At 38.1% G+C, this 21,694-nt stretch overlaps 4 protein-coding genes across 5 annotated transcripts; 2 read left to right on the top strand and 2 right to left on the bottom strand.

The window, feature by feature from the left end:
- The first annotated feature begins 478 nt into the window (after positions 1-478).
- Positions 479-10,510, top strand: LOC115411548 (fms related receptor tyrosine kinase 3). Its single transcript, XM_030123736.1, has 24 exons — positions 479-584; positions 1,296-1,378; positions 2,611-2,762; positions 2,864-2,988; positions 3,130-3,241; positions 3,754-3,893; positions 4,150-4,310; positions 4,529-4,667; positions 4,778-4,955; positions 5,087-5,184; positions 5,267-5,375; positions 5,469-5,671; positions 5,760-5,872; positions 5,963-6,095; positions 6,204-6,308; positions 6,392-6,502; positions 6,693-6,849; positions 6,966-7,075; positions 8,338-8,459; positions 8,607-8,729; positions 8,826-8,937; positions 9,020-9,119; positions 9,371-9,476; positions 9,571-10,510. The coding sequence occupies exons 1-24, from the start codon at positions 533-535 to the stop codon at positions 9,772-9,774; spliced, it is 3,048 nt and encodes a 1,015-aa protein (XP_029979596.1). The 5' UTR covers positions 479-532; the 3' UTR covers positions 9,775-10,510.
- Positions 10,511-11,988: 1,478 nt separating this feature from the next.
- On the top strand, positions 11,989-12,777 carry urad (ureidoimidazoline (2-oxo-4-hydroxy-4-carboxy-5-) decarboxylase). Its single transcript, XM_030123738.1, has 2 exons — positions 11,989-12,291; positions 12,428-12,777. The coding sequence occupies exons 1-2, from the start codon at positions 11,991-11,993 to the stop codon at positions 12,775-12,777; spliced, it is 651 nt and encodes a 216-aa protein (XP_029979598.1). The 5' UTR covers positions 11,989-11,990.
- A 52-nt stretch (positions 12,778-12,829) lies between these two features.
- On the bottom strand, positions 12,830-17,374 carry pdx1 (pancreatic and duodenal homeobox 1). The gene is made up of 2 exons (XM_030123737.1): positions 15,738-17,374; positions 12,830-13,668 (listed from the first exon to the last, which is right to left on the bottom strand). Exons 1-2 carry the CDS (start codon positions 16,114-16,116, stop codon positions 13,304-13,306), a joined length of 744 nt encoding a protein of 247 aa, XP_029979597.1. The 5' UTR covers positions 16,117-17,374; the 3' UTR covers positions 12,830-13,303.
- A 121-nt stretch (positions 17,375-17,495) lies between these two features.
- On the bottom strand, positions 17,496-21,611 carry si:ch211-140b10.6 (protein POLR1D). 2 transcript variants are annotated; one of them, XM_030123740.1, is made up of 4 exons: positions 21,473-21,611; positions 20,916-20,990; positions 18,346-18,702; positions 17,496-18,314 (listed from the first exon to the last, which is right to left on the bottom strand). In XM_030123740.1, the coding sequence occupies exons 1-3, from the start codon at positions 21,496-21,498 to the stop codon at positions 18,357-18,359; spliced, it is 447 nt and encodes a 148-aa protein (XP_029979600.1). In that variant the 5' UTR covers positions 21,499-21,611; the 3' UTR covers positions 17,496-18,314; positions 18,346-18,356. The 2 variants fall into 2 exon arrangements, with proteins under 2 accessions (XP_029979600.1, XP_029979599.1); XM_030123739.1 differs by having other exon boundaries at positions 17,496-18,702.
- Positions 21,612-21,694: the final 83 nt, after the last annotated feature.

Below are 21,694 nucleotides of genomic sequence, written 5' to 3'. Positions count from 1 at the left end.
GAGATGTATCAAAACTGAAGTTTATTAAATCCACTAATTGACATTATGTGAAAGCAAATAAAGTAAACTTATCTGAGCAGAGCATAGGCAGCTCAGGAAACCAGACATATATGAATACGGTAACACGTAATAAGTAAGACATACACACGTAAAATATGGGCAGAATAGTTAGTCAAAATGCATGAGGTGTGCAATTTAAGGGGAAAACAATACATTTTTTTGGTCATGTCCAAAATGTGAAGTTTTTATGGTATAATCATAGTATGACATTATGACAAATTTAAAAAATATATACAAATGACACCAGTCATGAACTCCGACTTTCTACGTTTTCGTCTTAAATTTTTTTTAAAAATATATTTAGCCTATTCCTGTATAATACTGTAAATTGTTTGAATTTTTTCTTGTTAGTCTTTTAATTTTTGAACCTCATGAATATTGCGGACACTTATTTAGTCAAAGTCATGTGATACTTCCTCTGTTTATAAAGGGACTGGCTCACATCTTTGTCAAAGTTTCACAGTCTGAGCTGATGAAATGTGACAGAACAGCATCAAGACGGAGGCGCACAAATATGATTACGGGTGAGTTAGGAAAGTCTGTCATTTATGAGTTGTTCACTGATATTGCAGAAACACTTTCACTGAGGAGTGTAACTTATTCCAATATTAGGGATGAAAATAATATTCTAATTTTATCTGATTACATCTATAGATTTTATTTACTTCACAGATGCATTTATTATTTTACATAATGGAAAACGAAGTGAAATATGTAAACACTCTATAAAGACCTGTACTCTGTCACAACCAAATGTCTTAATTCCTGCAAGCAACAGTTCAGCATGGGGAACAATAAAGGTCAAAAATGGCTTTTCTGTGGTTGCAATGTCACATTTACCAGTGCACTCTTTGATACAAAGTGTAATATGATGTGCTGTTGGAGTAATAAATAACTAGAATATCAGACCATGTGCAGTATGTACTTGCATCTGTGTACTCAAACAAAACGTTAGGTTCTTCCTGGTTTGAAGAGCTATTTGAGAAAATGTATAAACAATATTTTCTTGGGGCATATAATCACATAATAAGATATGGTAGCAATGGAAATACACAAATAAAGCTGTTAAGATATTTTTATAACAATTCTTATCCTACTTTAGAGTTGTTTTTTATATTTTTATTTTCATGTATTTATTTTAAATACTGTATTCTTTAGTCTTTGTATTTTCTTATTCAGAAACTACATGCAAAACAGGAGTGTAAAATACATATCCATATTTTCTGTCTTTTAAGCTGTTTTTCTGCTGTGCACTGTCGGGGTGTATTGCTCTGATGGTGTTTCAGCACAGACACCATCCTGTGAACCCAGTAAAGAGGTAAGGGAAATTTACACCTTGTCTTATCTGACCAAATCATATTGATTACACTGTGGTAAAATAACACTCTAAGTTACAGTGAAATTGAGGTGTTATTTTTTATCAGGGCCAGTGGGTTCATATGAAAATATGTTTAAATTTGGAAGTTTCCATTTGAATATAGTGACATGCATCATTGGGAAAGTACAAACTCAGCATGAGACACAAATGGGCATACATTTAGTCTCTTATTTTACAGAACATAATACTTTTTGTTGGTATGAATGTCAAAAATATAATTTTACCTGTACACTAGATTAATTACCAATAAGGTGGTCCTTTGGAGTACATAGTATAGAATTAGAACAGAACAGAAATTAAACCTGGTTGCAGGATATTAAAGGAAGCAAAGATATAAACATGTCTTTATCTTGTCATTTCTGTTTCTCAGTTTGACGTCTGTTCCGCATTAATATATTCACACACAATGAAACATCACTTTGCCGCTGATACAAGAAGCCAATTGGTTTTCAAAATACAGTTTTAGTACATTAATGAAATGAATGGAAACAATTAAGAAAGAAGACAAAATTCAACAGAATAAAATCTCCATATTGTGTGATAGGTATTTTCTGTATTTATAAGCCATTTACTAATCTTTTACCTACCCTTGTTATTTATATATTCACCCACAGATGATTTAATGTTGCAAGAGCCAGCTGTTTCCTCAGAAATATAGTTTTACTGCTGTGCAGCCTGGAACCACAAGTGTAAAAAAACAACAACTTAAGCATACTTTATTTTTATCCTTAGGCCAATTACCATAGTTTAATTCTATTTGTAGCTGTTCCTGTTTTACCTCATTCTAGTTATATTAGAATTGCCTGAATCACTCTAAACTTTTTTTTATTATTAATTTGAATTTCTTCCTATTTTTTGTCTCGCTGTCTTGTTGTAATTCTTCCTGTAAAAGAATTCTTTCATGTTGTCTTCTCAATTGCATTTCAAATACAGCCTTTATTTCAGTATTTTCCAAGATTAAATAAACTATAACATTACACTTTTAACAAATGTTGAAATACAAATGGCACAAATTGTCAGTGTTGAAGTTTTTAGTGTAGTTTAATCATCCTTTTTGTTTGTGTGGTGTGTTTGAGAATATAAATCAAAGCTTCTTACAAGTACCTGGCATCATCCTATTAACCGAATTCTACATGGAACTGATTAATTGAGTGGTATGACTGGTTTTTCAGGTGGTATGTTTTGTGCCAGCTGATTTTCTGAATGCATCCCGTCCTGTTAGCATTGAGGTGTATGTTGGTCAGAAACTCGTCATCTCCTCGGACCACATGTCTGGACATCCTGTCTGTCACTGGGTTCAAGGAGAAGTCCCCGTAAAAACAATGTCAGTGAATTTATGTCTCTGTCTCTTTTCTGTGTATAAGTAAAAAAAAACAACAACAAAAAAACAGGTACCTACTAAAGTTTTTCCTTTAAACTCTCCAGAAATGGAAGTGACCTGATGGTTCTACCATTACTTTCTGAGAGAGACTCTGGAGAGTACACCGTGCACTGTGAAACTGAAAATGGGTCCATATCTTCAGTAAAGGTGTCTCTTCATGCTGTAATGAGTGAGTAACAGCTCTATCCTTCATCCTCACTTCAGTATAGCACTAAGTATTGCACTTGAACTACTGAGTGCTGATAAATATTTATTTCTTATTTGAATGCCTTAAATCAGTTGTTTCTGGTTGGAATCTGGTTTTATCTAGAACATCCCACAAAACCACGGCTGGTTCTGGTCCCAGCAGAAGATCCACGTCGGTCCCCTTACTTCAAGTGCATTGCTGATGACTTTCCAAAACCCTCAATTAAATGGTCTGGGTAAGATGTTACACATTACATCCTTTTTTTTAAATTATTGATTTCCAGAAGAAAAACATACATAACACATCAACACATACCACACTAACTGCACAATAACATGCAAGCTAACCTCACTGCACACACACACACACACACACACACACACACACACACACATACACACATACACACACACACACACACACACACAAAAAAATGTGTAAGAGAAAAATAAAATAAAAAATAATTCCCCCTCCAAAAAAATAATAATAATAATGGCATACACAAAGAACAAAAGGAAGCTGTCACACTCAATAGCCTTACAGATGAGTATAATCTATTGCTGCTTGAGAAAGTCCATCAAGGGTGTCCACACCTCTTTGAATTCTTGCGCTTTGCCCCTAATTACATAGCTTAAATTTTCTAATGTGACACACATTACATCCTTAATGATATTAAATTAAACAATGACGTACTGACAGTAACTACATTTACCAAATAAGAGTAATGTTTAAATTCCTTTTTAACAGAAACAATGATGGGGAAAATGTTCCTGCAAGTGGTAACAGGGTAGAGAACAAAATAAGTACCACCAGATATTCCGATACAGGAGTTACATGCTGCGCTGTCAATGGTGAAGAACAAGAATGCTCCCAACTATACGACTATGGTAAGGGAATTTTTTAATTTAATGGCAAATTATTTATTATGGATTCCTGACAATGTGAAATTTCTGGACCTCACACTGCTGAACATGTTGCAGCTTATGAATCAAGAAACTTCATTTTTTTATCCATTAGATACACACATGTATATTTTCTGCCAGCAAGGGGCTACGTCTCATAAAATAACCAAAAAGACCACATAAAAAATGCATAATTGTTGTAGAGTCTTGCCTGATTTGAGGCCTATTTTTTTTTACAAAGACCTAGGCCTTGACTCTATGAAAAATGAGTTTTCTGATGTAACCCTGAGTCCTGGTGAGTCGTTACTGCTTCGCTGTCGGACACATCGGGCACTTCCAACACCTGTGTGGGAGAAAGATAACCAAACGATGGCTGCCAGCAATATACCATGCTCATCAGAGGTACAGTTATTATTCATACAACCAGTATCTAATCTATTCTATTCTATTCTAATAATTCTATAATGATATATAATTAATTATTTAATTTTCTTTTAATTTTGATCTGAATAAACCTGAACTACCATTGTCTTGAAGCTAATTACAGCGTTTCAAGATATGACAAAATGCTGCATTGATTTTTCACATTCAAATCATAAAACTCTGTGTTTGTCTTCCAGATCTGCATTAAAGAGAACAGACATTATCAAAGTGTGATGACATACCTGTTTGTTGAATCAGTTAAAGTCACCCACAGTGGTACATATACATGCAGAGGTCCAAAAAACAAAACAAAGTCTGTCCATGTTCACATCCAGGGTTAGTTAAACTCATTTCTCTTCATTACTTTCCCTCTTTGTGCATATATGCATATACCCCTGAACTCACCTGATTGATTGATTTTATTTTTGTTTTTTTTTTTGTCTCAGCTGAAGGTTTCCTTTCTATCCAGCTGGATGAAAGGAAAATCATACCAGCCTGGTCCACACCAAACCCCTGCTTGCAGTCCAATATTTCATACCATCCTGTGCTTCAGCAGTGTACCTGGGAGGCTCCTAACAAAATTAAAACTAAATGCACCAGAGAAGAATGGGTAACAAAGCATAGGTAACTGCCCAAAGAGGAAAAAGCATTACGAATATCCATAAGCAGTAATAATCATACACTATTGACAAACACAAACATATGAGGCATAACGTTAAGGAAACATGATTTTCTGTCTATAACTGTCTTCTTAGGAAAGTGACACTATGTCAGCTCGAAACAGGGGAATATAAATTACACATGGAGGCTGGAGGACAGAAAAAAACAAAGACTGTGTCAGTGTGTCTTGTAGGTAAGAGGTTTCCTTGAACACATTCTGCACATTAATCGTCATGTGTTCGTTGATAATGAATTGTCCACTGACTTTATTCCAGAGAAACCAAGCTTCAAATTTGATATCAGTGAGGATAACAATACTTTCAACATGAAGACTGTGAGTCTTGTGCCAGCAAATTATACTTGGATGTCTTGCTCAAATGCCAGGTGCGCTCAGAGTGTCATCTTTCAGCAACCATGTACAGTATGTACATCTAAATTCAAGAATTCTCATGTTCCTGTTCTTTTGTCTCTTTGCAGTTGCGAAACAGAGTCATCCTGGGAAGAAGTCCCAGAAACCTCCCAGACAGATGCAGAGGTTTCCTGTAGCAAGACAATCAAGAGTTCCTTGAGCAGACATGCTGTGTATGGACAACAAGTAATGTTTTGCGTCACTAACTCAGTTGGAACCTGGTGCCATCAACCCACAGTATACTACCCACCCAGGCTTCAGCACTCCACAGGTAATGAAAACTTTTTGATGCTACAGAAACGATCACCCCTTAAATGTTCTCAGTTGAGAGAATTATTAATAGATACTGTTTTTTTTAGGTCTTCCACATCCTGATAACCTCAGCCCAATGGCTCTGAGAGTTGGCAGTATTCTCCTCTTTTTGGCTTTGACCATTGTCACTATCGTCCTTTTGTATTATGTCAGGAAAAAGGTACAGTATATAGATTTTACATATTTGCACACACACATAAACATAAACACACAGGAAACCTTAATGCCAACACCTTTTTGTGTCAAACAGAAACCCCAGTATCAGCCACAGCTACAAATAATCCAGATGGTTGGACCAAATGATAATGATTACATCTACATTAACTTCAAGGACTTTGAATATGATCCAAAGTGGGAGTTTCCCAGGGAGAACCTGGAACTGGGTATAAATTAAATAAACATTTTGCTCATTTAAAATGTCAGTGTTCCATATTTAATTACAATATTCAAATAAATTCATATGAGAAGTTACATTTCTGTATCATCTTCAGGTAAAGAACTAGGCTCTGGGGCTTTTGGCATGGTGGTCCAGGCCACAGCTTATGGCATCAACAAGCCTGGGGTATCACAGCAGGTGGCCGTCAAGATGCTTAAAGGTCAGTATTGTAAACAGCAATTCCATGAGTAAAATAAACTACGTTACAGAGCTTTTTTTCATTATTGGTATTTGACACTACAGAAAAACATCAAACCGTGGAGAAGGAGGCGCTCATGTCAGAGCTCAAGATGCTGACTCACATCGGTCACCATGCCAACATTGTTAACCTGCTCGGGGCATGCACAGAGTCAGGTACAGTCACTACATATACCTGCAAGGGTGTACAACAAAGCACCCATTTAATGTGATTTTATACACCCAAAAAATGATCTAACTAGTTATAGACTGATTGTGTTTGACAGTTTGTTTGACTCTATCGCAGAAACTTCCATCTTTCATCCTACAGAGGTTTAAAAAACTCCACATGTATATTTTCCTGTAGGACCCATATACCTGATTTTCCAGTACTGCTGTTATGGTGACCTGCTGAACTATCTTAAGGAAAACAGTCAACGCTACCACAAGTCTGTGACTGACGCCTTTAACAGGGACCGTTTCAGCAGCCTTTACCACAACCTGAAACCCAGCAAAGCCTCTAGGTAGGAACGGAAACACAAGGGCAAGAAATGTGTTGTATTTTAGCAATGAGGTCAGAAAAGAGTAGATGAAACACACTTGTTCCTGTAACATTTAACGTTACAGTTTGTTTTCTCAGTGACCTACAAACAGTGGACAACTACGTGCCTATGTACAGTTCTACCACCAGGGGGCAGGAGGATATTGCTCTGCTCACACTCAACTCTGGGGACATGAACAGCCTTGAAGGTCAGAAACATCATTTAAAGTCAGAGTAACATGCTATTATCCCGTACTTTAATACAGTATATGGTGCTCAGTGAAGTCCCAGGTAGCAGCACTTACCCCTAAACCAGGGTTGTCAAATGCATTTTAGTTCAGGGGTGACATACAGCCCAATTTGACCAGTAAAATAATAACATAATAATCCGTAAATAATGTCAACTCCAAACTTTTCTTATGTTCTAGAGCAGGGGGGTGAAACTCATTTTAGTTCAGGGGCCACATTCAACTAAATTTGATCTGAAGTGGGCCAGACCAGTAAAATAATAACATAATAATATATAAATATGTCAACTCTAAATTTTTCTCTGTGTTTTAGAGTTAAAAAAGTAAATTTACATTATGAAAAGGTTTACATCTACAAACTATCCTTTCAAAAGATGTGAATTACATGAACAAACTGAAAAAATAAGTGTAATTTTAACAATATTCTGCCTCGGTTTATCATTTACACATGTACATTATAACTTACAGATCACAGTGGATCTACAAATACACAAAACATTTAGTAACAGACAGAATCTTGTTAAAATTGTACTTCTCTTAAGACATTTCAGGTTGTTCATATTTTTTCAGGTTATTTACATTTTTTGCGATATAATCTTTGTTTTAGTGTAAATACATGAAAATATTTACATTTACAAAGAGAAAAATTTGGAGTTGTCATTATTCGTATGTTATTATGATAGTATTTTACTGGTACTGCCCACTTGAGATTGAATTAGTCTGAATGTGGAACCTGAAATAAAGGATTGTTAAAATCTTAGTGTCATTTTTGCATTTCACAAATTTATCCCAAGGGCCGGACTGGACCCTTTGGCGGGCCAGATTTGGCCCTCGGGCCGCATGTTTTACACCTGTGTTCTAGAGTGAAAAAAGGAAAATTACATTATGAAAATGTTTACATCTACAAACTATCCTTTAAAAAATGTGAATAACATGAACAACCATGAACAACATGAAATATCCTAATAAAAGCATGTGCAATTTAAAAACATTTAGTAATTTTAGTCATTTTACTGGTCTGACCCACTTGAGATCAAATTGGGCTGAATGTGGCCCCTGAACTAAAATGATTTTGACACCCATAACTGTTAATATGTTCAGTGTAAATTTTACTTTTCAAAACTTCATCCCATAGACCAGATTGGACCCCTTTCCAGGGTCGGTTTTGGACTGTGTGCCATTGCTTGCCACCTCTGCTCTAAACTGTGTTGATTCTAACGCAGACCCAGAGATGTATGTAAATCCAGATGAACAGACTGAGGACCTGCAAGCCCTGACCTTTGATGACCTGCTGAGCTTTGCCTTCCAAGTGGCAAAGGGCATGGAGTTTCTGTCCTCTAAAAATGTAAAGATTTTTATGTTGTGATGCATAAAGCCATATTTTAGATAGAAATAGATTTAGAATAAAATTGGATATTTAAAAAAACAAATACTTACCTTAAAGCCCAGATTGTATTTGGACAATGTTATAATTACTGTATTTTGTATACAGTGTATTCATCGTGACTTGGCTGCTCGAAACATTTTGGTAACAAAAGGTCGACTGGTGAAAATTGGTGACTTCGGACTGGCCCGGGACATCGACAATGACTCCAACTATGTTGTAAGAGGAAATGTAAGTCAAACAATAAACGCCATCTGACCTCAGTATTGCTCATTTATTGAAGACTTGTTATATTTTATGTGGGTGACATATGTGGCATCCTTTTAGGTACGTTTGCCGGTGAAGTGGATGGCACCAGAGAGCATCTTTCAGGGGATGTACACCATGAAGAGCGATGTTTGGGCTTATGGGATTCTGCTCTGGGAGATATTCTCACTAGGTAGCATTCTTTATGAACAGTACATTAATCAAATAATCCTCCAAGCAGTTAATTAAAATGGACTTTTCTGTGTTGATCTCAGGTGTTACACCATACCCTGGCATGAAGGTGGATCACACGTTCTACTCTTTGATTGAGAGAGGATTTAAGATGGAGTGTCCATACTATGCCAACGAGTCTGTGTAGGTGTCTTCAGTCTGCGCATCTGAATCGTCAACCAATGGACACAGTTTGCATATGTTTATGACACTGAAGACTGTCATAACAAACTCAATAGATGAATAATTAGTGTAAAAACCTGTTTAGGAGATGTTTAAGTTGCATTTTTAACATACGACCTCTATATTCTGCAAACTGAGACTGTTCATAGACAACAAATCTACTATAAAGCTTCTGTATAAATCTGTGAATGTTTCAACTCTTTTGTCTTTAGCTACGGGATGATGTGTAAATGTTGGGCCCTTGAACCCAGTGACCGCCCTTCATTCTCAAAGTTGCTGTCTTTTATGTTTGACCAGCTGGCAGACATAGAGGACAAGGTAAATCCTTTTATTCAAGGAAGTTTTCATCTGAACAATTAGATGTAAAAATACTACCTGTACTTTGATAATTAGTCTTTTATTCTGTTTTCAGCTCTACCATAACATGATTGACCGCTCCTCCGGTGACTACCAGAATGCCATTTTGGACATTTCGGCATTGACAAAAGAAAAAACAGCACAGTCAAAAAATGACTACTGTCTAGTCAACGCAACTGAGGAAAGCAAACCAACAATGTGTGAGTCAGACACCACGACCGCTGATGACAAACCCCTGAAACAAAGTGGTACAGAGTGATCACTTACCACTCAATGGATCGAAAGGTTCAAACCATTTCATCTATGCTCTGAAACATTTTACTTAATTATCTTTGAGGAGTCATATTAATAATTGTATGCTTTTTCTTTATATTCTGTTAAGTATTACAAGCATTTTCAGAATCCCAGATGGGTTCAGATAAAATATTGTTACTTTTATTTTTTTTTTAACAGATCAAGGTATGAATGTAAATGCTCAGCACTATACTGTAGACATGTGAACTGTAGAGTCTATAAATGCACATCTGTACTGTAGCAGCCTTTGGTTTCAGATGTGTTTTTACTATGCAAATGGCAGCAATCTAATACTTATTATAATGGCACTTTTCATGTTTTTCTCTGTCAAGGCCTTTCCACTGTGTTTTAATGTCAAGATTCATAGCTGCCTCTCAGTGTACTTTATAATAACATTTTTTTTTTGTTTTGAGACACATTTCTCATACTCCAATTTATATTGTGTGTATTTGCAGAAGTGTAAAAATTATGCACATTCTTTACTCACATAGAAGTACAGATACTTGTGTTAAAAGAAGACTGGTAAAAGTAGCACTGATTCAGTACCTTTACTTGAAAGAAAGTAAAAAGTACAGACTTTAATAAATGTAGTACAAGTGCATGAAAGTAAAAAGTGAATTTTTACCTGCTGTTTATATACAAAGCTAATGTAACTGAATAAATTGAATTTGCAACTAAAATAAAAAAAAAACTGAACATGACTAACATTCTGACATTCACTTCATGTCTTCTTTGTTTTTCTTGTCTTTTATTTAATCTTCATATTGTTGGGCCTATATTTGTCATGTGTGATATGCACTGATGGATGCACTAATGGGTCATCTTTTCAGTGTTACTGTGCTATTTTTTTCTGTTTTTGGTGAAGTCAGCCTTGGTACCTGGGAGGACATAAATACCCCAAATCACAAAAAGCAAAGAAAAATTTAAGAATAAGAATAAAGAGTAGAAAGAACGGATATTTGGGTTAAAATGTAGGGAGCAGGTGTTTAAAAAAAATGAGGAAAACTCTACTTAAATACGCCAAAGCTTCCCACCGCTGCATATTTAAACCCTTTCATGCATAGCGGTCACAACAGTGGACAGCTATTCTCCAGCTGTTCTCTTGTATATTCATGGGTTTTGTTGTTTTAGTTCCATAACAGCCAACACAGTGGACACTCATGCACCATCTCATACACTACAATTAATACCATTACTGTAACTTTGCTGTTCTTGATAAACCTGATCTGTAGTAACATGTTGGAGTGTAAATCTAAGGCTAATTGTTATAAGATTATAACTAACTGTTTTCATAATCAGTAAGTTTTTTGTTTTTTGTTTTTTTTTTTTTGCATATTATCTCCATGAAGTGAGTAATAACTAGCATTAGAGTATGTTAAAATGTGAGAAAACATCAGATTAGCTGCACTAAAAATGTTTTTATTTCATAGTTTTCCCACAGTATATTACTTTCTGATGATGGGTTTTAAATGTGTTTCATTGTTTCAAAAATTAAATTCATTGTATTATCTTATCCAGACTATGTCTTAGTTTTCTTTTCATTGTATTGTTCATCTGGTTTCATTGTTATTTGTTACAAAAAAAAAAAAAAAAGCAAATCTGAAAGTAATGATGTTTACAAACCTGGTTAATGTTGACATCAGTGTGCCATGGTGTTGGTATGTACATTTTGTTTTCTTGTATGCACATCAATAAAAATATGAAACAAAACGACAACCAAAAAAAAAAAAATTAAATGCATTGTGTCCAGCTGAGTAGACATTTTTGTAACTCCATGAAAAATAGGTTCATACAAAAATTTTGCATTGTTTTTTTCATGCCTAAAGAGGAATAAAAACAGTCAGGAAAAAAAATCTTGACTGAGGTTCTCATAATTCATGCATGAAAGGGTTAATAAAAAAAAAAAAACAGAAGTGGTCTCGTTGCAATAAAGCACCAGTTGAAGCTCATTTTCCTGATGCTCCTTTTACCCACCAGGGGGCGCCAGAGATCAGAACCCAGACATTTCCTATTAAAACATACAGATGGAATATATTAAGGCCTAACCAATAAATTGGACTAGTCTTTTCCACATCTGACTAAGCTAATTTCTTCTTCTTACCATTACTGAGCTTGTTACTGTCTGAACCTGACCTGATGAGGCAAAGATTAACCACAGCCAAGCAGTGAGTGGGTTGTTCTATGTCCAGCAGTGCATTAACCTTTGTGGTAAATCCTGTACTGGGGTCAGTGGGTAGACTTCAGAGTACATGCCGTCCCTACTTTTGGAATCTAACATCGGGTGAACTACTTAAAAGTGTCCTAAACATGGACTTCGCCACATTAAATGCCCTCGACTATGATGATTTTGTGAATATTTTCGGCAATGTGGTGGAGAAATGTCCTATAATAACTGCAGCTGTGTGGTCAAAGCGTCCTTTTGCAGGTTTGGCTGATCTGGAGGCGGCCATTCATGAGTTTATCGATGCTCTCCCAGAATCAGGTGAGCCTCAACTTCAACATATTACCTACAGTTTTACTTATATGAGCTTTTATTGGCAGTTCTAGACTTGTTTGGTTCTTTATTGCCTCTTTTCACGGTGCGCAAAATAGAAACTGCGTCCAATATGTGCGTCCAGGTAAAGAGGGCATCCTCAGGTGTCACCCAGACCTCGCGGGGAGGGAGCTCCAGAGCGGCACGTTGACCCAGGAGTCCCGCGAGGAACAGGCGCGTGCCGGGCTGGATGCCTTAAACTCCGCTGAAGTGTCGCGCATGACCCGGCTCAACCTGGACTACAAGGCGCGCTTCGGGTTCCCGTTCGTCATCTGCGCCAGGATGAACGACAAGGCGACCATCTTACGGCAGCTGTCCGAACGCGTCCAGAACGAGCGCCAGGTGGAGAGGGCGCGCGGCATAGAGGAGGTGAAAAGAATATGTCACCTGCGCCTTCAGGGTCTCGTGCTCACTGATGTGCCGAATAAATTATAAAACTTTATTAGTGGTGTTGGTTTGGTGATTTTTATGAAGGGTATTATGCACATGCTGTGAACATTTTCTTTATTTTAAACGTGGCATTAACTCAATTAATTAACGACTTTGTCAAAACAATAAAAATATTTGAATAATTATAATATTACAATAGGCGTACAAGTAGACTATACATTGGATATAGCACATACATATATCGATACATTTGCTTTACTACTCACATCTCTGAGGCGACAAAAGAAGGTGCTGTAAAACTAGCCTAAATAAACCAAAACAACCACAGTTTGCGTAAATAAGTCTTTTCTCATACTGGCTCTGAAAGGAGGAAAGTTAAAGTTCCGTCTCTGGTCCTTTTGCTGAACAGTCTCAAACAGAGGTGGGGTAGGATGCAGGAATGTCCTGTCAGTAATATCCAACATGGCTCTCATGTGAGTTGTAGCCTGTTATGCGAGTTCCCATGATCTCAGAATAAAATATCCATGTAATATAAGTTTCCTTAGTGTCTAGATAAGTTCTTCCTGTAGGTTTAGGAGGGCTCCCTTGTGTGGCACTGCGGAGAAACAGGGGGTGTGGTGCTCTGAGGTCCGTTGGTGGAGGACAGCCCTCCCGCGGCCTCCCTCTGGTCCCCAGAGGTGATGGAGGAGTCCTGGTCAGGGTCGGACCCCCTCGCCCTCCTACGGTCCTCCTCCTTTTTCCACTTCATGCGCCGGTTCTGGAACCAGATCTTAATGTGGCGCTCGGTGAGGCTGAGGGTCAGGGCCAGCTCCACGCGCCGCGGCCTCGAGATGTAGCGGTTGAACAGGAACTCCTTCTCGAGCTCGAGCAGCTGGGCGCGCGTGTAGGCTGTCCGCGTGCGTTTGTTTTCCTCGGTCTCTGCCATCACATATGGACCTAAAAACACACACGTAGATCCAGATCAGTCACAGAGGATACAGTCACATAAACAAGTTGCATTTCTACTTCATTTCAAGCTCCTCGTCAGTGTTGTTTTCCCCACTAATATAAAAGTGAAAACGTAGGCTTTTTCTGACTTGAAAATTACGCTTAAATGGATTGGAAATACAAATGAAATTGGCATATCGGCCAGAGTTTGTCTAAGTAAAAAATTTAAGTAAACATAAACTTTATTAAACATAGTTCATTAAAGCTCAGGCGCATAAAATCGTTAAACTTCCTATCTGGAAGCAACAAGTGACACAGAGCAGACATAGCACATATTCAGATTTATAAAAGATTTGTTCTATAGAATAGAATAGAATAGAATAGAATAGAATAGAATAGAATAGAATAGAATAATTTAGCAGCATCCTTCTCGACAGCCACAATAAAATACAGCCTAATGCAAATCCAACATGTGATAGACAATGATATGAAACAGACAAGAACAAAGACTAGCTATATTTAACCAAGACTGTAGCTGAAAGGCTGTACTGTAAAAAGTGTTAAGGTACATGAAGACAGAATCCACTGCACATCCAGTTTTGATGGTGAAAATCCATAAAACACAGTCACATATTTACACTCACACTTACAACTGGCATATCTCGACACTGATATAAATTTTTAATAAATTGTAATGTTTAATACTAATGTAATGTTTGGTATGGAACTTTGATAAATATGTTATAACTTGAAAACATAGAAACTTCTTTCTATTGTCACTGAGAAGTAACATTTGATCAGAAAAATCAGGATTCTTGCTTTTAGTTCGATATGAAAACCACGGACCACGGAACAGCCTAAATGGACTTAATGCTCTGAAAAATGTAACCCTATTTAATGGAAGAAATGGGAAAAAATAAAAAATAAATAATGTCATGAACAAATAAACTTTTTGTTTGAGCCTTGTATACTCATTCTTCACTGCCTATGTGATTAAAAATTACTATATAATGGCTAGAAAATGAGTAAACAACTCAGCTATTTTACCCAGCGTATAAAGTTTGTCTTGACTGTATTAAATTTGATATCGAGCATTTATTATAAATAATTTACTTGAAAATGGTTGAATTACATTGTGTAGTCATTGTGTAATAGGGTAGTCTTCATAACAGGAAAATTTATTTTTTATTATTTATTAATTTTTAAGTAAAGAATGGTTCATCCACTGATGGTTCATAGCACTTTACAAATCAGGATTTTACTTTTTTCTTTTTCTTTTTTGTTTTTTGTAGCTCCATATCAGCTGTTTAGCATGCTTTGAGAGTTTCGTTATTATGGTTTAATTAACAAATGCGTACAAAAGAACTAAAAGAAGCCATTTTGTCACAGGAGATAACTGTAATGTCTAAATAGCATTTAAGTATTAGCTAATAAATACAAAATCTTACCACTTATCAATGAACCAAATTGTTTGCTTTGTTGAATTGTCTGAGGCTTTTCTTTAACATGAAAGTTTACATATTTCACCGAGTTTCTCTGGAACAAACGGCCTCATTAAACTCCTATTCTAGAATAATTCAAGTCCGTCTCAGAATACAAAGCAGTAAATAATTCATTAATATAATTCATTATGTAAAATACAAGATCAAACAATCAGTGGATAATAATTTCCAACAAGTCTTGGTTTTTTTTTTTGGTTTTTTTCATTAATCAAGTCGCCTGTGTCAGATCTGGGTGTCTTATTGAAGAGATGTAGATATGTGGATTTGTACGAATGCATTGTATGGACAAAACCTACACTTTGTGACGATAAGGTCTATTAAAAGTAACCAGTGACCTTCCGGGTCTTTTACAAATTGACTGACAAGGTAAACTGCAACACCCAGGATAGTATTGTTGGGAACATGATGTCATTGTAGGCCTCAGTGGGAGTCACTTCAGACTCATGACAACAGGTTGAAATAAAACTATCCATGTGTATGAAAGGGAAACTTAAAGTAAGCGTTGAAAAATCCCCTATTTAGATTGAGTGAGAAAACAAAGAGCATTAACTGACATATATTAGTTTCAGGTATTACCTGCCCACTGTCCCTTCCATGCGTGTGAGTGGGATTTAGTCGTTTTCATCCAAGGGAAAGGGAGGTGATATCTGCTCTGCTCCACCGTGTCACCATAACCTGCAGCAGGGTGAAGGGGCTGCTGCTGAAGCACCTGTGGGTGGTGGAGCTGAGGCACCCCTGGATCATCTCGGATGGGTAGAGTATAAGACGGAGCTATGTCAGGTAGACTGGCCTGCTCCAGGGCTCCCACGGACGGCGGAGTGTAGACGGAGTGGACCTGCCTGCTCATGTAGAGACAGGGCGGCGGGCTGTGGCTGTAGTCCTCGCTGTGTGACCTCTGGTAAGCGCAGGAATCTTTAAAAACCTGCGAAGGGTAAAAATTATCTTCCCGATTCATGACTTCGGAGGACCCGAGGCTGCAGGGAAGTTTGCGCGCACATACACCACCTGCGCCCTGCCTCGGTGCGGACCTTCTGCTCTACCTGCCTCTGGCGCAACTGTGAGGCCTCTGCAGCTCCACACAGGTGTGTCACCCTATCACCATGTGACTCTGCAGCGCCCAAGTCATTGGTTTGACTGTTTGCTCAAAACTGTAGACCTATGGGCGATCCCTTAGTTTCCAGCGCAGCTTGAGATTTTTCAGTAAATTGAACAGGACGTCCCTGCGCGCTTAAATCAATGCCACTCAGTAAATACCACCTTTACCTGGCTCCCCCCTGTTTGTCACCACAACAGAAACAAACACGGGTCAAGTAGTGTGAATGGGGACCTTGTGTCTACACAGGGAGAAGGGTTAGACACAAACCAACCCAGCACAGAGACAATATATATGGATATATCTCTTGTCTGCACAACACGCCTGATAAATCGATAGGTAAGGGCGCAAACATTGGTTGACCTGCGAGATAAGGGAGTTGGATGTTGAGACAGTTGTCTTGGAAACTCGGATGGGAAGCTCAAACACCAGGCCTATTTCCACTGCCACTTTTTGCATTTGTCTGTACCGCTCTGATTTGGTGACTTTTAAAATGTACCCATTACACTTCTGTAAATGCATCATTTAACACCATTTAGCGAGTGTGAGCTCACTGTTCCCGCACGATGGGCCCTTGGCAATAACAAACACAGAGCTGCCGAGGCCGCTTTACTCACTGCACTCTGGCCATGTTTGCAGGCCATTAGCCTTTGACGGGGGTGCGTTCGCCCCATTAAACCACCGCTCTCGTGGTAAACCAATTAGGATGGAGTGAACTACAGAACACAATTAACATGGGGTGCGGAGCGTGTGGAGCGCATCTCCACGACCTGGGAGCACCGGCGGTTTTATGCAACATTTTGAGCCTTTATCACAGGACAGGTGTGATTCACCGGTTTTCAGGTAAATTGTACAGGACGTCTAGGCTTTTAACTCTATAGTGTATATCACTACACTATTTGCACAGAGTTCTTCAAAAGCAATTATGGCCCTTTCCACGGTATCTTAATGGGGCACTCAGAGATGCAATAAAGTTCAAGTAAACCAGTTCTACACAAATCACCTCCTGCACTATGGCTTAATGGTGTTTATATTTGATCATTGTTGCAAAGAGGAAGGAAACAGTTAACCGAAGCTATTCTCCACTACAGTGGAGATGGACAACGTGATTTATGGAGCATGATGCCGCGTAAAACGCATTTCACTTTCCAGACACAGACATTTGCGTAATGGCTCAAGCGAAGAGAAACACAGGTTAACTCAGCAATAATAGACTTATGGGTAAATCATAACCCAACAGATCGACAACTGCTCTTTATAGAACGCACTTGCACGCAGAACAGTAAAAACAGAACAGATACAAACAGCAGGTATTAAAATACTTCAAAACCCTGAACAAATCTCGTATGTCCAAATGCACATTTAGGAGTTCAGTCACTAAACCAGCATTTTCTTTAGTACTGGTAGTTTGTTTATTGCTGTTACAGTCTTTGAATGATCTCATGTTCAAGAGGACTGGGTGACCATTAGGAGTGCCAGGAGAACTTTAACAAACAAAACCGTTTCTGATAGGCGGTGTACATACACATGTCAAAAAGTTGGACACGCGATAAAAAAGTGCTTGCCCAGTGGCGACAGCAACATGGCCTCAGTAAACATTGACAGAAGAATAGTAATGACATTATAATTGCAACCAAACCTCCTCTACTGTAGGTGAAACACATTTACGCCAAATCCTTAGTCATATGAAATATGAGAGCTCAGAAAAGGTAAAGCTTTGTAAAAAAAACAACAAAAAATTCTGATCTACTAAAAAAGGTAATTAGATATTCTATTCACTCCGATTCTCTAGAATTACTCATAGAAATAGTAAATAAAACTCTGCTTATCTTAGTCCATTTTGCATGAAGGGTCTAAATCTCTACAATCTGCTTCCAGCTTCTGTAAAACAGCTTTAATGGTTGAATAATCTCCACCTTGTTTCTGTGGCTTAAAACAAGCCCATTTTTATTAGAAGGGATAAAAAAATAAAAGCTATTAAAGTATCTTCCATGTCATCTAACATACCAGCTATGCAGGACACACTGCCAGGGGCTCTGTGAGGCGTGTGGGTGGTCGGTATAGTTCAGGAGTGGCCTTTGGAAGAGGAGTGCCACAGATCTTCATTTATGTTTGTCTCTGTTTCTGTTATGTCCATCTTTCCTGTGTCTCCCGTCTGAGTTGTCTTTATGTCTGTGGCTCCTGTCCTTGTCTCTGCTGTATTTCTGATGTTTTTTTGTGCTGCTGTCCCTGTGATGATGTTTATTTTCTGTGTGGTCTCCATTACTACGGTGGTCTCTGGCGGGTGATCTGCTGCGGCCACGGCTTCTCTCCGGGGACTCGCTCCTCGGGCGCCCTCTAGTGGCGGAGTGTCCCCCTCTGGGATCACCGGTGCGCCGCTGCAGGCCGGTGGATCGAAGGGTGTTGAGGAGAAAGCGCTTGTTGGTGCTCCTGAGTGGACACTTCAACCTGACAGGGACATCAACAAAAAAGCCTTAAACATGACATCACTGTATGGCACACTATTATTAAGAAGTGCGTCCAGCAGCAGGTCATCTATGAACCATGTGTCCAACTCCACTGGTCGTTTATGCTTTAAACGTTCTTTATCTTACTGGTCTCCATTCATTCATTCATCTTCTAAACCGCAGGGCTGCCAAATAGAGACCAACAACCAATCACTCTCACATTCACACTTATGGGCAATTTAGATTAACCAATTAACCTATTTTAGTGCATGTCTTTGGATGGTGCGAGGAAGCCGGAGTACCCGGAGAGAACCTGCAAACTGTCATTTGGTGTTGGAACTGAACTAAGGACCTTATTGCTGTGAGGTATGAGTGCTATCCACCGCACCACCATGTTGCCCCTGGTTTCCATTGCTACTGAAAAATAAAATAACCCCATTTAGACGCTCACAATGGGCATTTTCACTGCTGAAATTCTATTTGTTACAACATAATCATGTTGCATGTTTTAGGAAGCCTAGATCTCTGTGTGATGACTGCCTTGTATGATTGAATTGTTCTGCTGTCATGTTCAGAAGCAGAAAATTCAGACCCTTTACTTCAGCAGTAGCACAAACAGCACACTCCAAAAATACTCATCTACAAGTGAAACTACTCTGTACTTTCAGTTAAGCAAAAGTCTAAGCAAAAAATGCCTAAAGTGTGACAGAAAAAAGTGTTTGTGCAGTAAAAGGGTTCCTGACATTCTTTTGTTTCTCATCATGATATTTTTCATTCACAGTAATAATATATTAATGTGTACATTACATTTTACTGCTGTAGATGGTGGTTGTAACTACACAATAAACTGTTTATTAATCTAATCAATACATATTTTATGAAGTCACGATATGTAAACAGCTTGCCTTCCCTGGGAGAATTACAAATCTAAAAAGACAGCCCTGTTTTCAGTTTTGGGACAATGGACTTTCCCTCACTACCAACAGCTTTAATTTAGGGGATTTTCTCAAGCCACAAAGGAGCACTTTATATTTCAGTTTATGACATTCAAGATGAACATTTTAAGATGCTTGCATCGATGGTGTCAGTGGCCAAGAAAGAATGAAACACGTAATGTGGAAAGTGTCTGCAGCTAAAATTAATGCAGTGGTGTAAAAAGTACAGTGTTTGTCTTTGAGATCTAGTGGAGTAATACAGTTGAATAAAATATTAATACTTGATTAAAGTAAATGTGCATCAATTGGCATTCAAGCAAATTGAGTAAAACAGCTCAGCCACACATGATGTAACACGCACTTTGTTCTTGTCACTCACATCTTCACCTTGACACAAAACAATGAAAGAAAATTTGCCCTGTGTGAATCTGCTACTTCAACCTCCTCTTCAGCCTACTGGCAAGAATTTAGTCAGAAAAATTGAGTACGGTTCATTATAACGCCAAAACAACAGTTGTGTAGAAACTTAAATGTTTCTACACAGGGGGTTGCGGGGACACAGAGGGAAACCAGACCCACATTTTTTGGTCCTGTATGAAAATTACAACTTTTTGGAAAGATGTTGGAATAAATATTATATAAAAAAATATAGAACAGATTTTGGGTTTTAAATTACAGCAACCCACTTTGTCACTATCGTTAGGAGTTCTTCCTGATGATTTCACAATAAATGATAAATAACTTCTAAAAAAAAAATCGTTGGTGCTGCGACAAAAAAAAGTAATCACTTGTAAATGGCTTCAACTTAATCCACCAGTGCAGGAGGACGGGTTGAAAATTGTTGATGAAATTCACAAAATGGAGAGATTAACATTTATGCCGAGGCTGCAAGATGAACTTTTCATAATAAGATGGGGCAAATGGATTAGTTTCTTTAAACGCAATTAATACGTGGTTTGTTTTATACTCCTGTGAAATGCTATATAAACTGCTGCTCTAAAAATGTAATTACTTGGGTAACTTGATTGCTATTTCATAACTATAACCTAAATTATTATTACTATTAGATTGTGACTATTATCTGCTGCCGATTGTTGTTTATGTTGTGCATGACAAAATGATAAATAACTAATTAAAAAAAAGTGTCAACAAAAAAAAAAGAACGAACGAACGATGGCCCCAGTACAACAAATGTTAAGCCATTTGGTATCAGACAAACGTTGTTGGATGTCAGATGTGTGCAGACTGACACAGATGGCATGTCAAAGACAGTGCTCACCATCCTGCAGGGCCCATGGTCTCTGCTCTCACCCGAGCCCTGTCAGTCTCCCGGAGGAGTTCCTCTATTGCACGTCTATGGATTCACAAGAAAAAAACAAAAACAGAAAAAAATGAGTCAAGTGAAGGGGAGGGAGATGGCACAAAATCTCAAGGGGGCGCCAAGGGGAAAACAATTTAATTAAGCGAGAAAAGACACAGTGATGCAGACTTTAGAGGAGAAAGTGAATCATTAGTGCAGTGAATGAGGGACGGCGTCAGTGTCCCGGTTTGACCCGGGCTGCTGAATCAGCACAGGCTCTGAATTAGCCGACCTTTAACCACGCAGCTAATGTTATCTTTAGCAAATGCCGAGTGCAGTTACGGTGGCAGGGTTTTCTCACAACCTTTCCACTGTCACAGCACTATAACTGTTAACAGCTGTCGACAAAAATACCCCTTCCCCATCCCACTCCCTCCTCAAGTAAACGGTGTCTTACAGTTACGGCGGAAAACTAGCTTAGCTAAATATGTGTTACCGGCAGCTAAAAGCAAACAAACAGCAAAATAGTCACATACTTTTCTAGTTCGTTGTCCTCTGCCATTTGGTTGTGATCGGCGCGAAAAAACAAACGCGTTAAGTTAATTAAATAGACGAAGGTGGCAAAATTAACGAACCATCATTTTTTGTTTACTTCTCCCTGAGGTCCTTAGACCGAGGACCCCATGGTTTTTAGCCGTCTTTGTCAGTGCCTGATTGATTTACCTTATGGAACAACAAAGTAAAGTATTTAGACGACT

This window comes from Sphaeramia orbicularis, chromosome 20, assembly GCF_902148855.1.
Source record: "Sphaeramia orbicularis chromosome 20, fSphaOr1.1, whole genome shotgun sequence".
In the NCBI taxonomy this organism is placed as follows: domain Eukaryota; kingdom Metazoa; phylum Chordata; class Actinopteri; order Kurtiformes; family Apogonidae; genus Sphaeramia; species Sphaeramia orbicularis.
This window is presented reverse-complemented; position numbering and strand designations above follow the sequence as displayed.

Excerpts from the sequence above, each read along its gene's own strand:
- urad (XM_030123738.1), top strand. The coding sequence starts at position 11,991 with ATGTCCAGCAGTGCATTAACCTTTGTGGTAAATCCTGTACTGGGGTCA. Across the intron at positions 12,292-12,427 it reads CGATGCTCTCCCAGAATCAG|GTAAAGAGGGCATCCTCAGG; the intron begins GTGAGCCTCAAC and ends ATGTGCGTCCAG.
- si:ch211-140b10.6 (XM_030123739.1), bottom strand. The coding sequence starts at position 21,498 with ATGGCAGAGGACAACGAACTAGAAAA. Across the intron at positions 20,991-21,472 it reads GAGGACAACGAACTAGAAAA|ACGTGCAATAGAGGAACTCC; the intron begins GTATGTGACTAT and ends GTGAATCCATAG. Across the intron at positions 18,703-20,915 it reads ACCATGGGCCCTGCAGGATG|GTTGAAGTGTCCACTCAGGA; the intron begins GTGAGCACTGTC and ends TGTCCCTGTCAG.
- LOC115411548 (XM_030123736.1), top strand. The coding sequence starts at position 533 with ATGAAATGTGACAGAACAGCATCAAGACGGAGGCGCACAAATATGATT. Across the intron at positions 5,672-5,759 it reads CAGGCTTCAGCACTCCACAG|GTCTTCCACATCCTGATAAC; the intron begins GTAATGAAAACT and ends TGTTTTTTTTAG. Across the intron at positions 8,938-9,019 it reads CTGGGAGATATTCTCACTAG|GTGTTACACCATACCCTGGC; the intron begins GTAGCATTCTTT and ends TGTTGATCTCAG.
- pdx1 (XM_030123737.1), bottom strand. The coding sequence starts at position 16,116 with ATGAATCGGGAAGATAATTTTTACCCTTCGCAGGTTTTTAAAGATTCC. Across the intron at positions 13,669-15,737 it reads ATGGAAGGGACAGTGGGCAG|GTCCATATGTGATGGCAGAG; the intron begins GTAATACCTGAA and ends GTGTGTTTTTAG.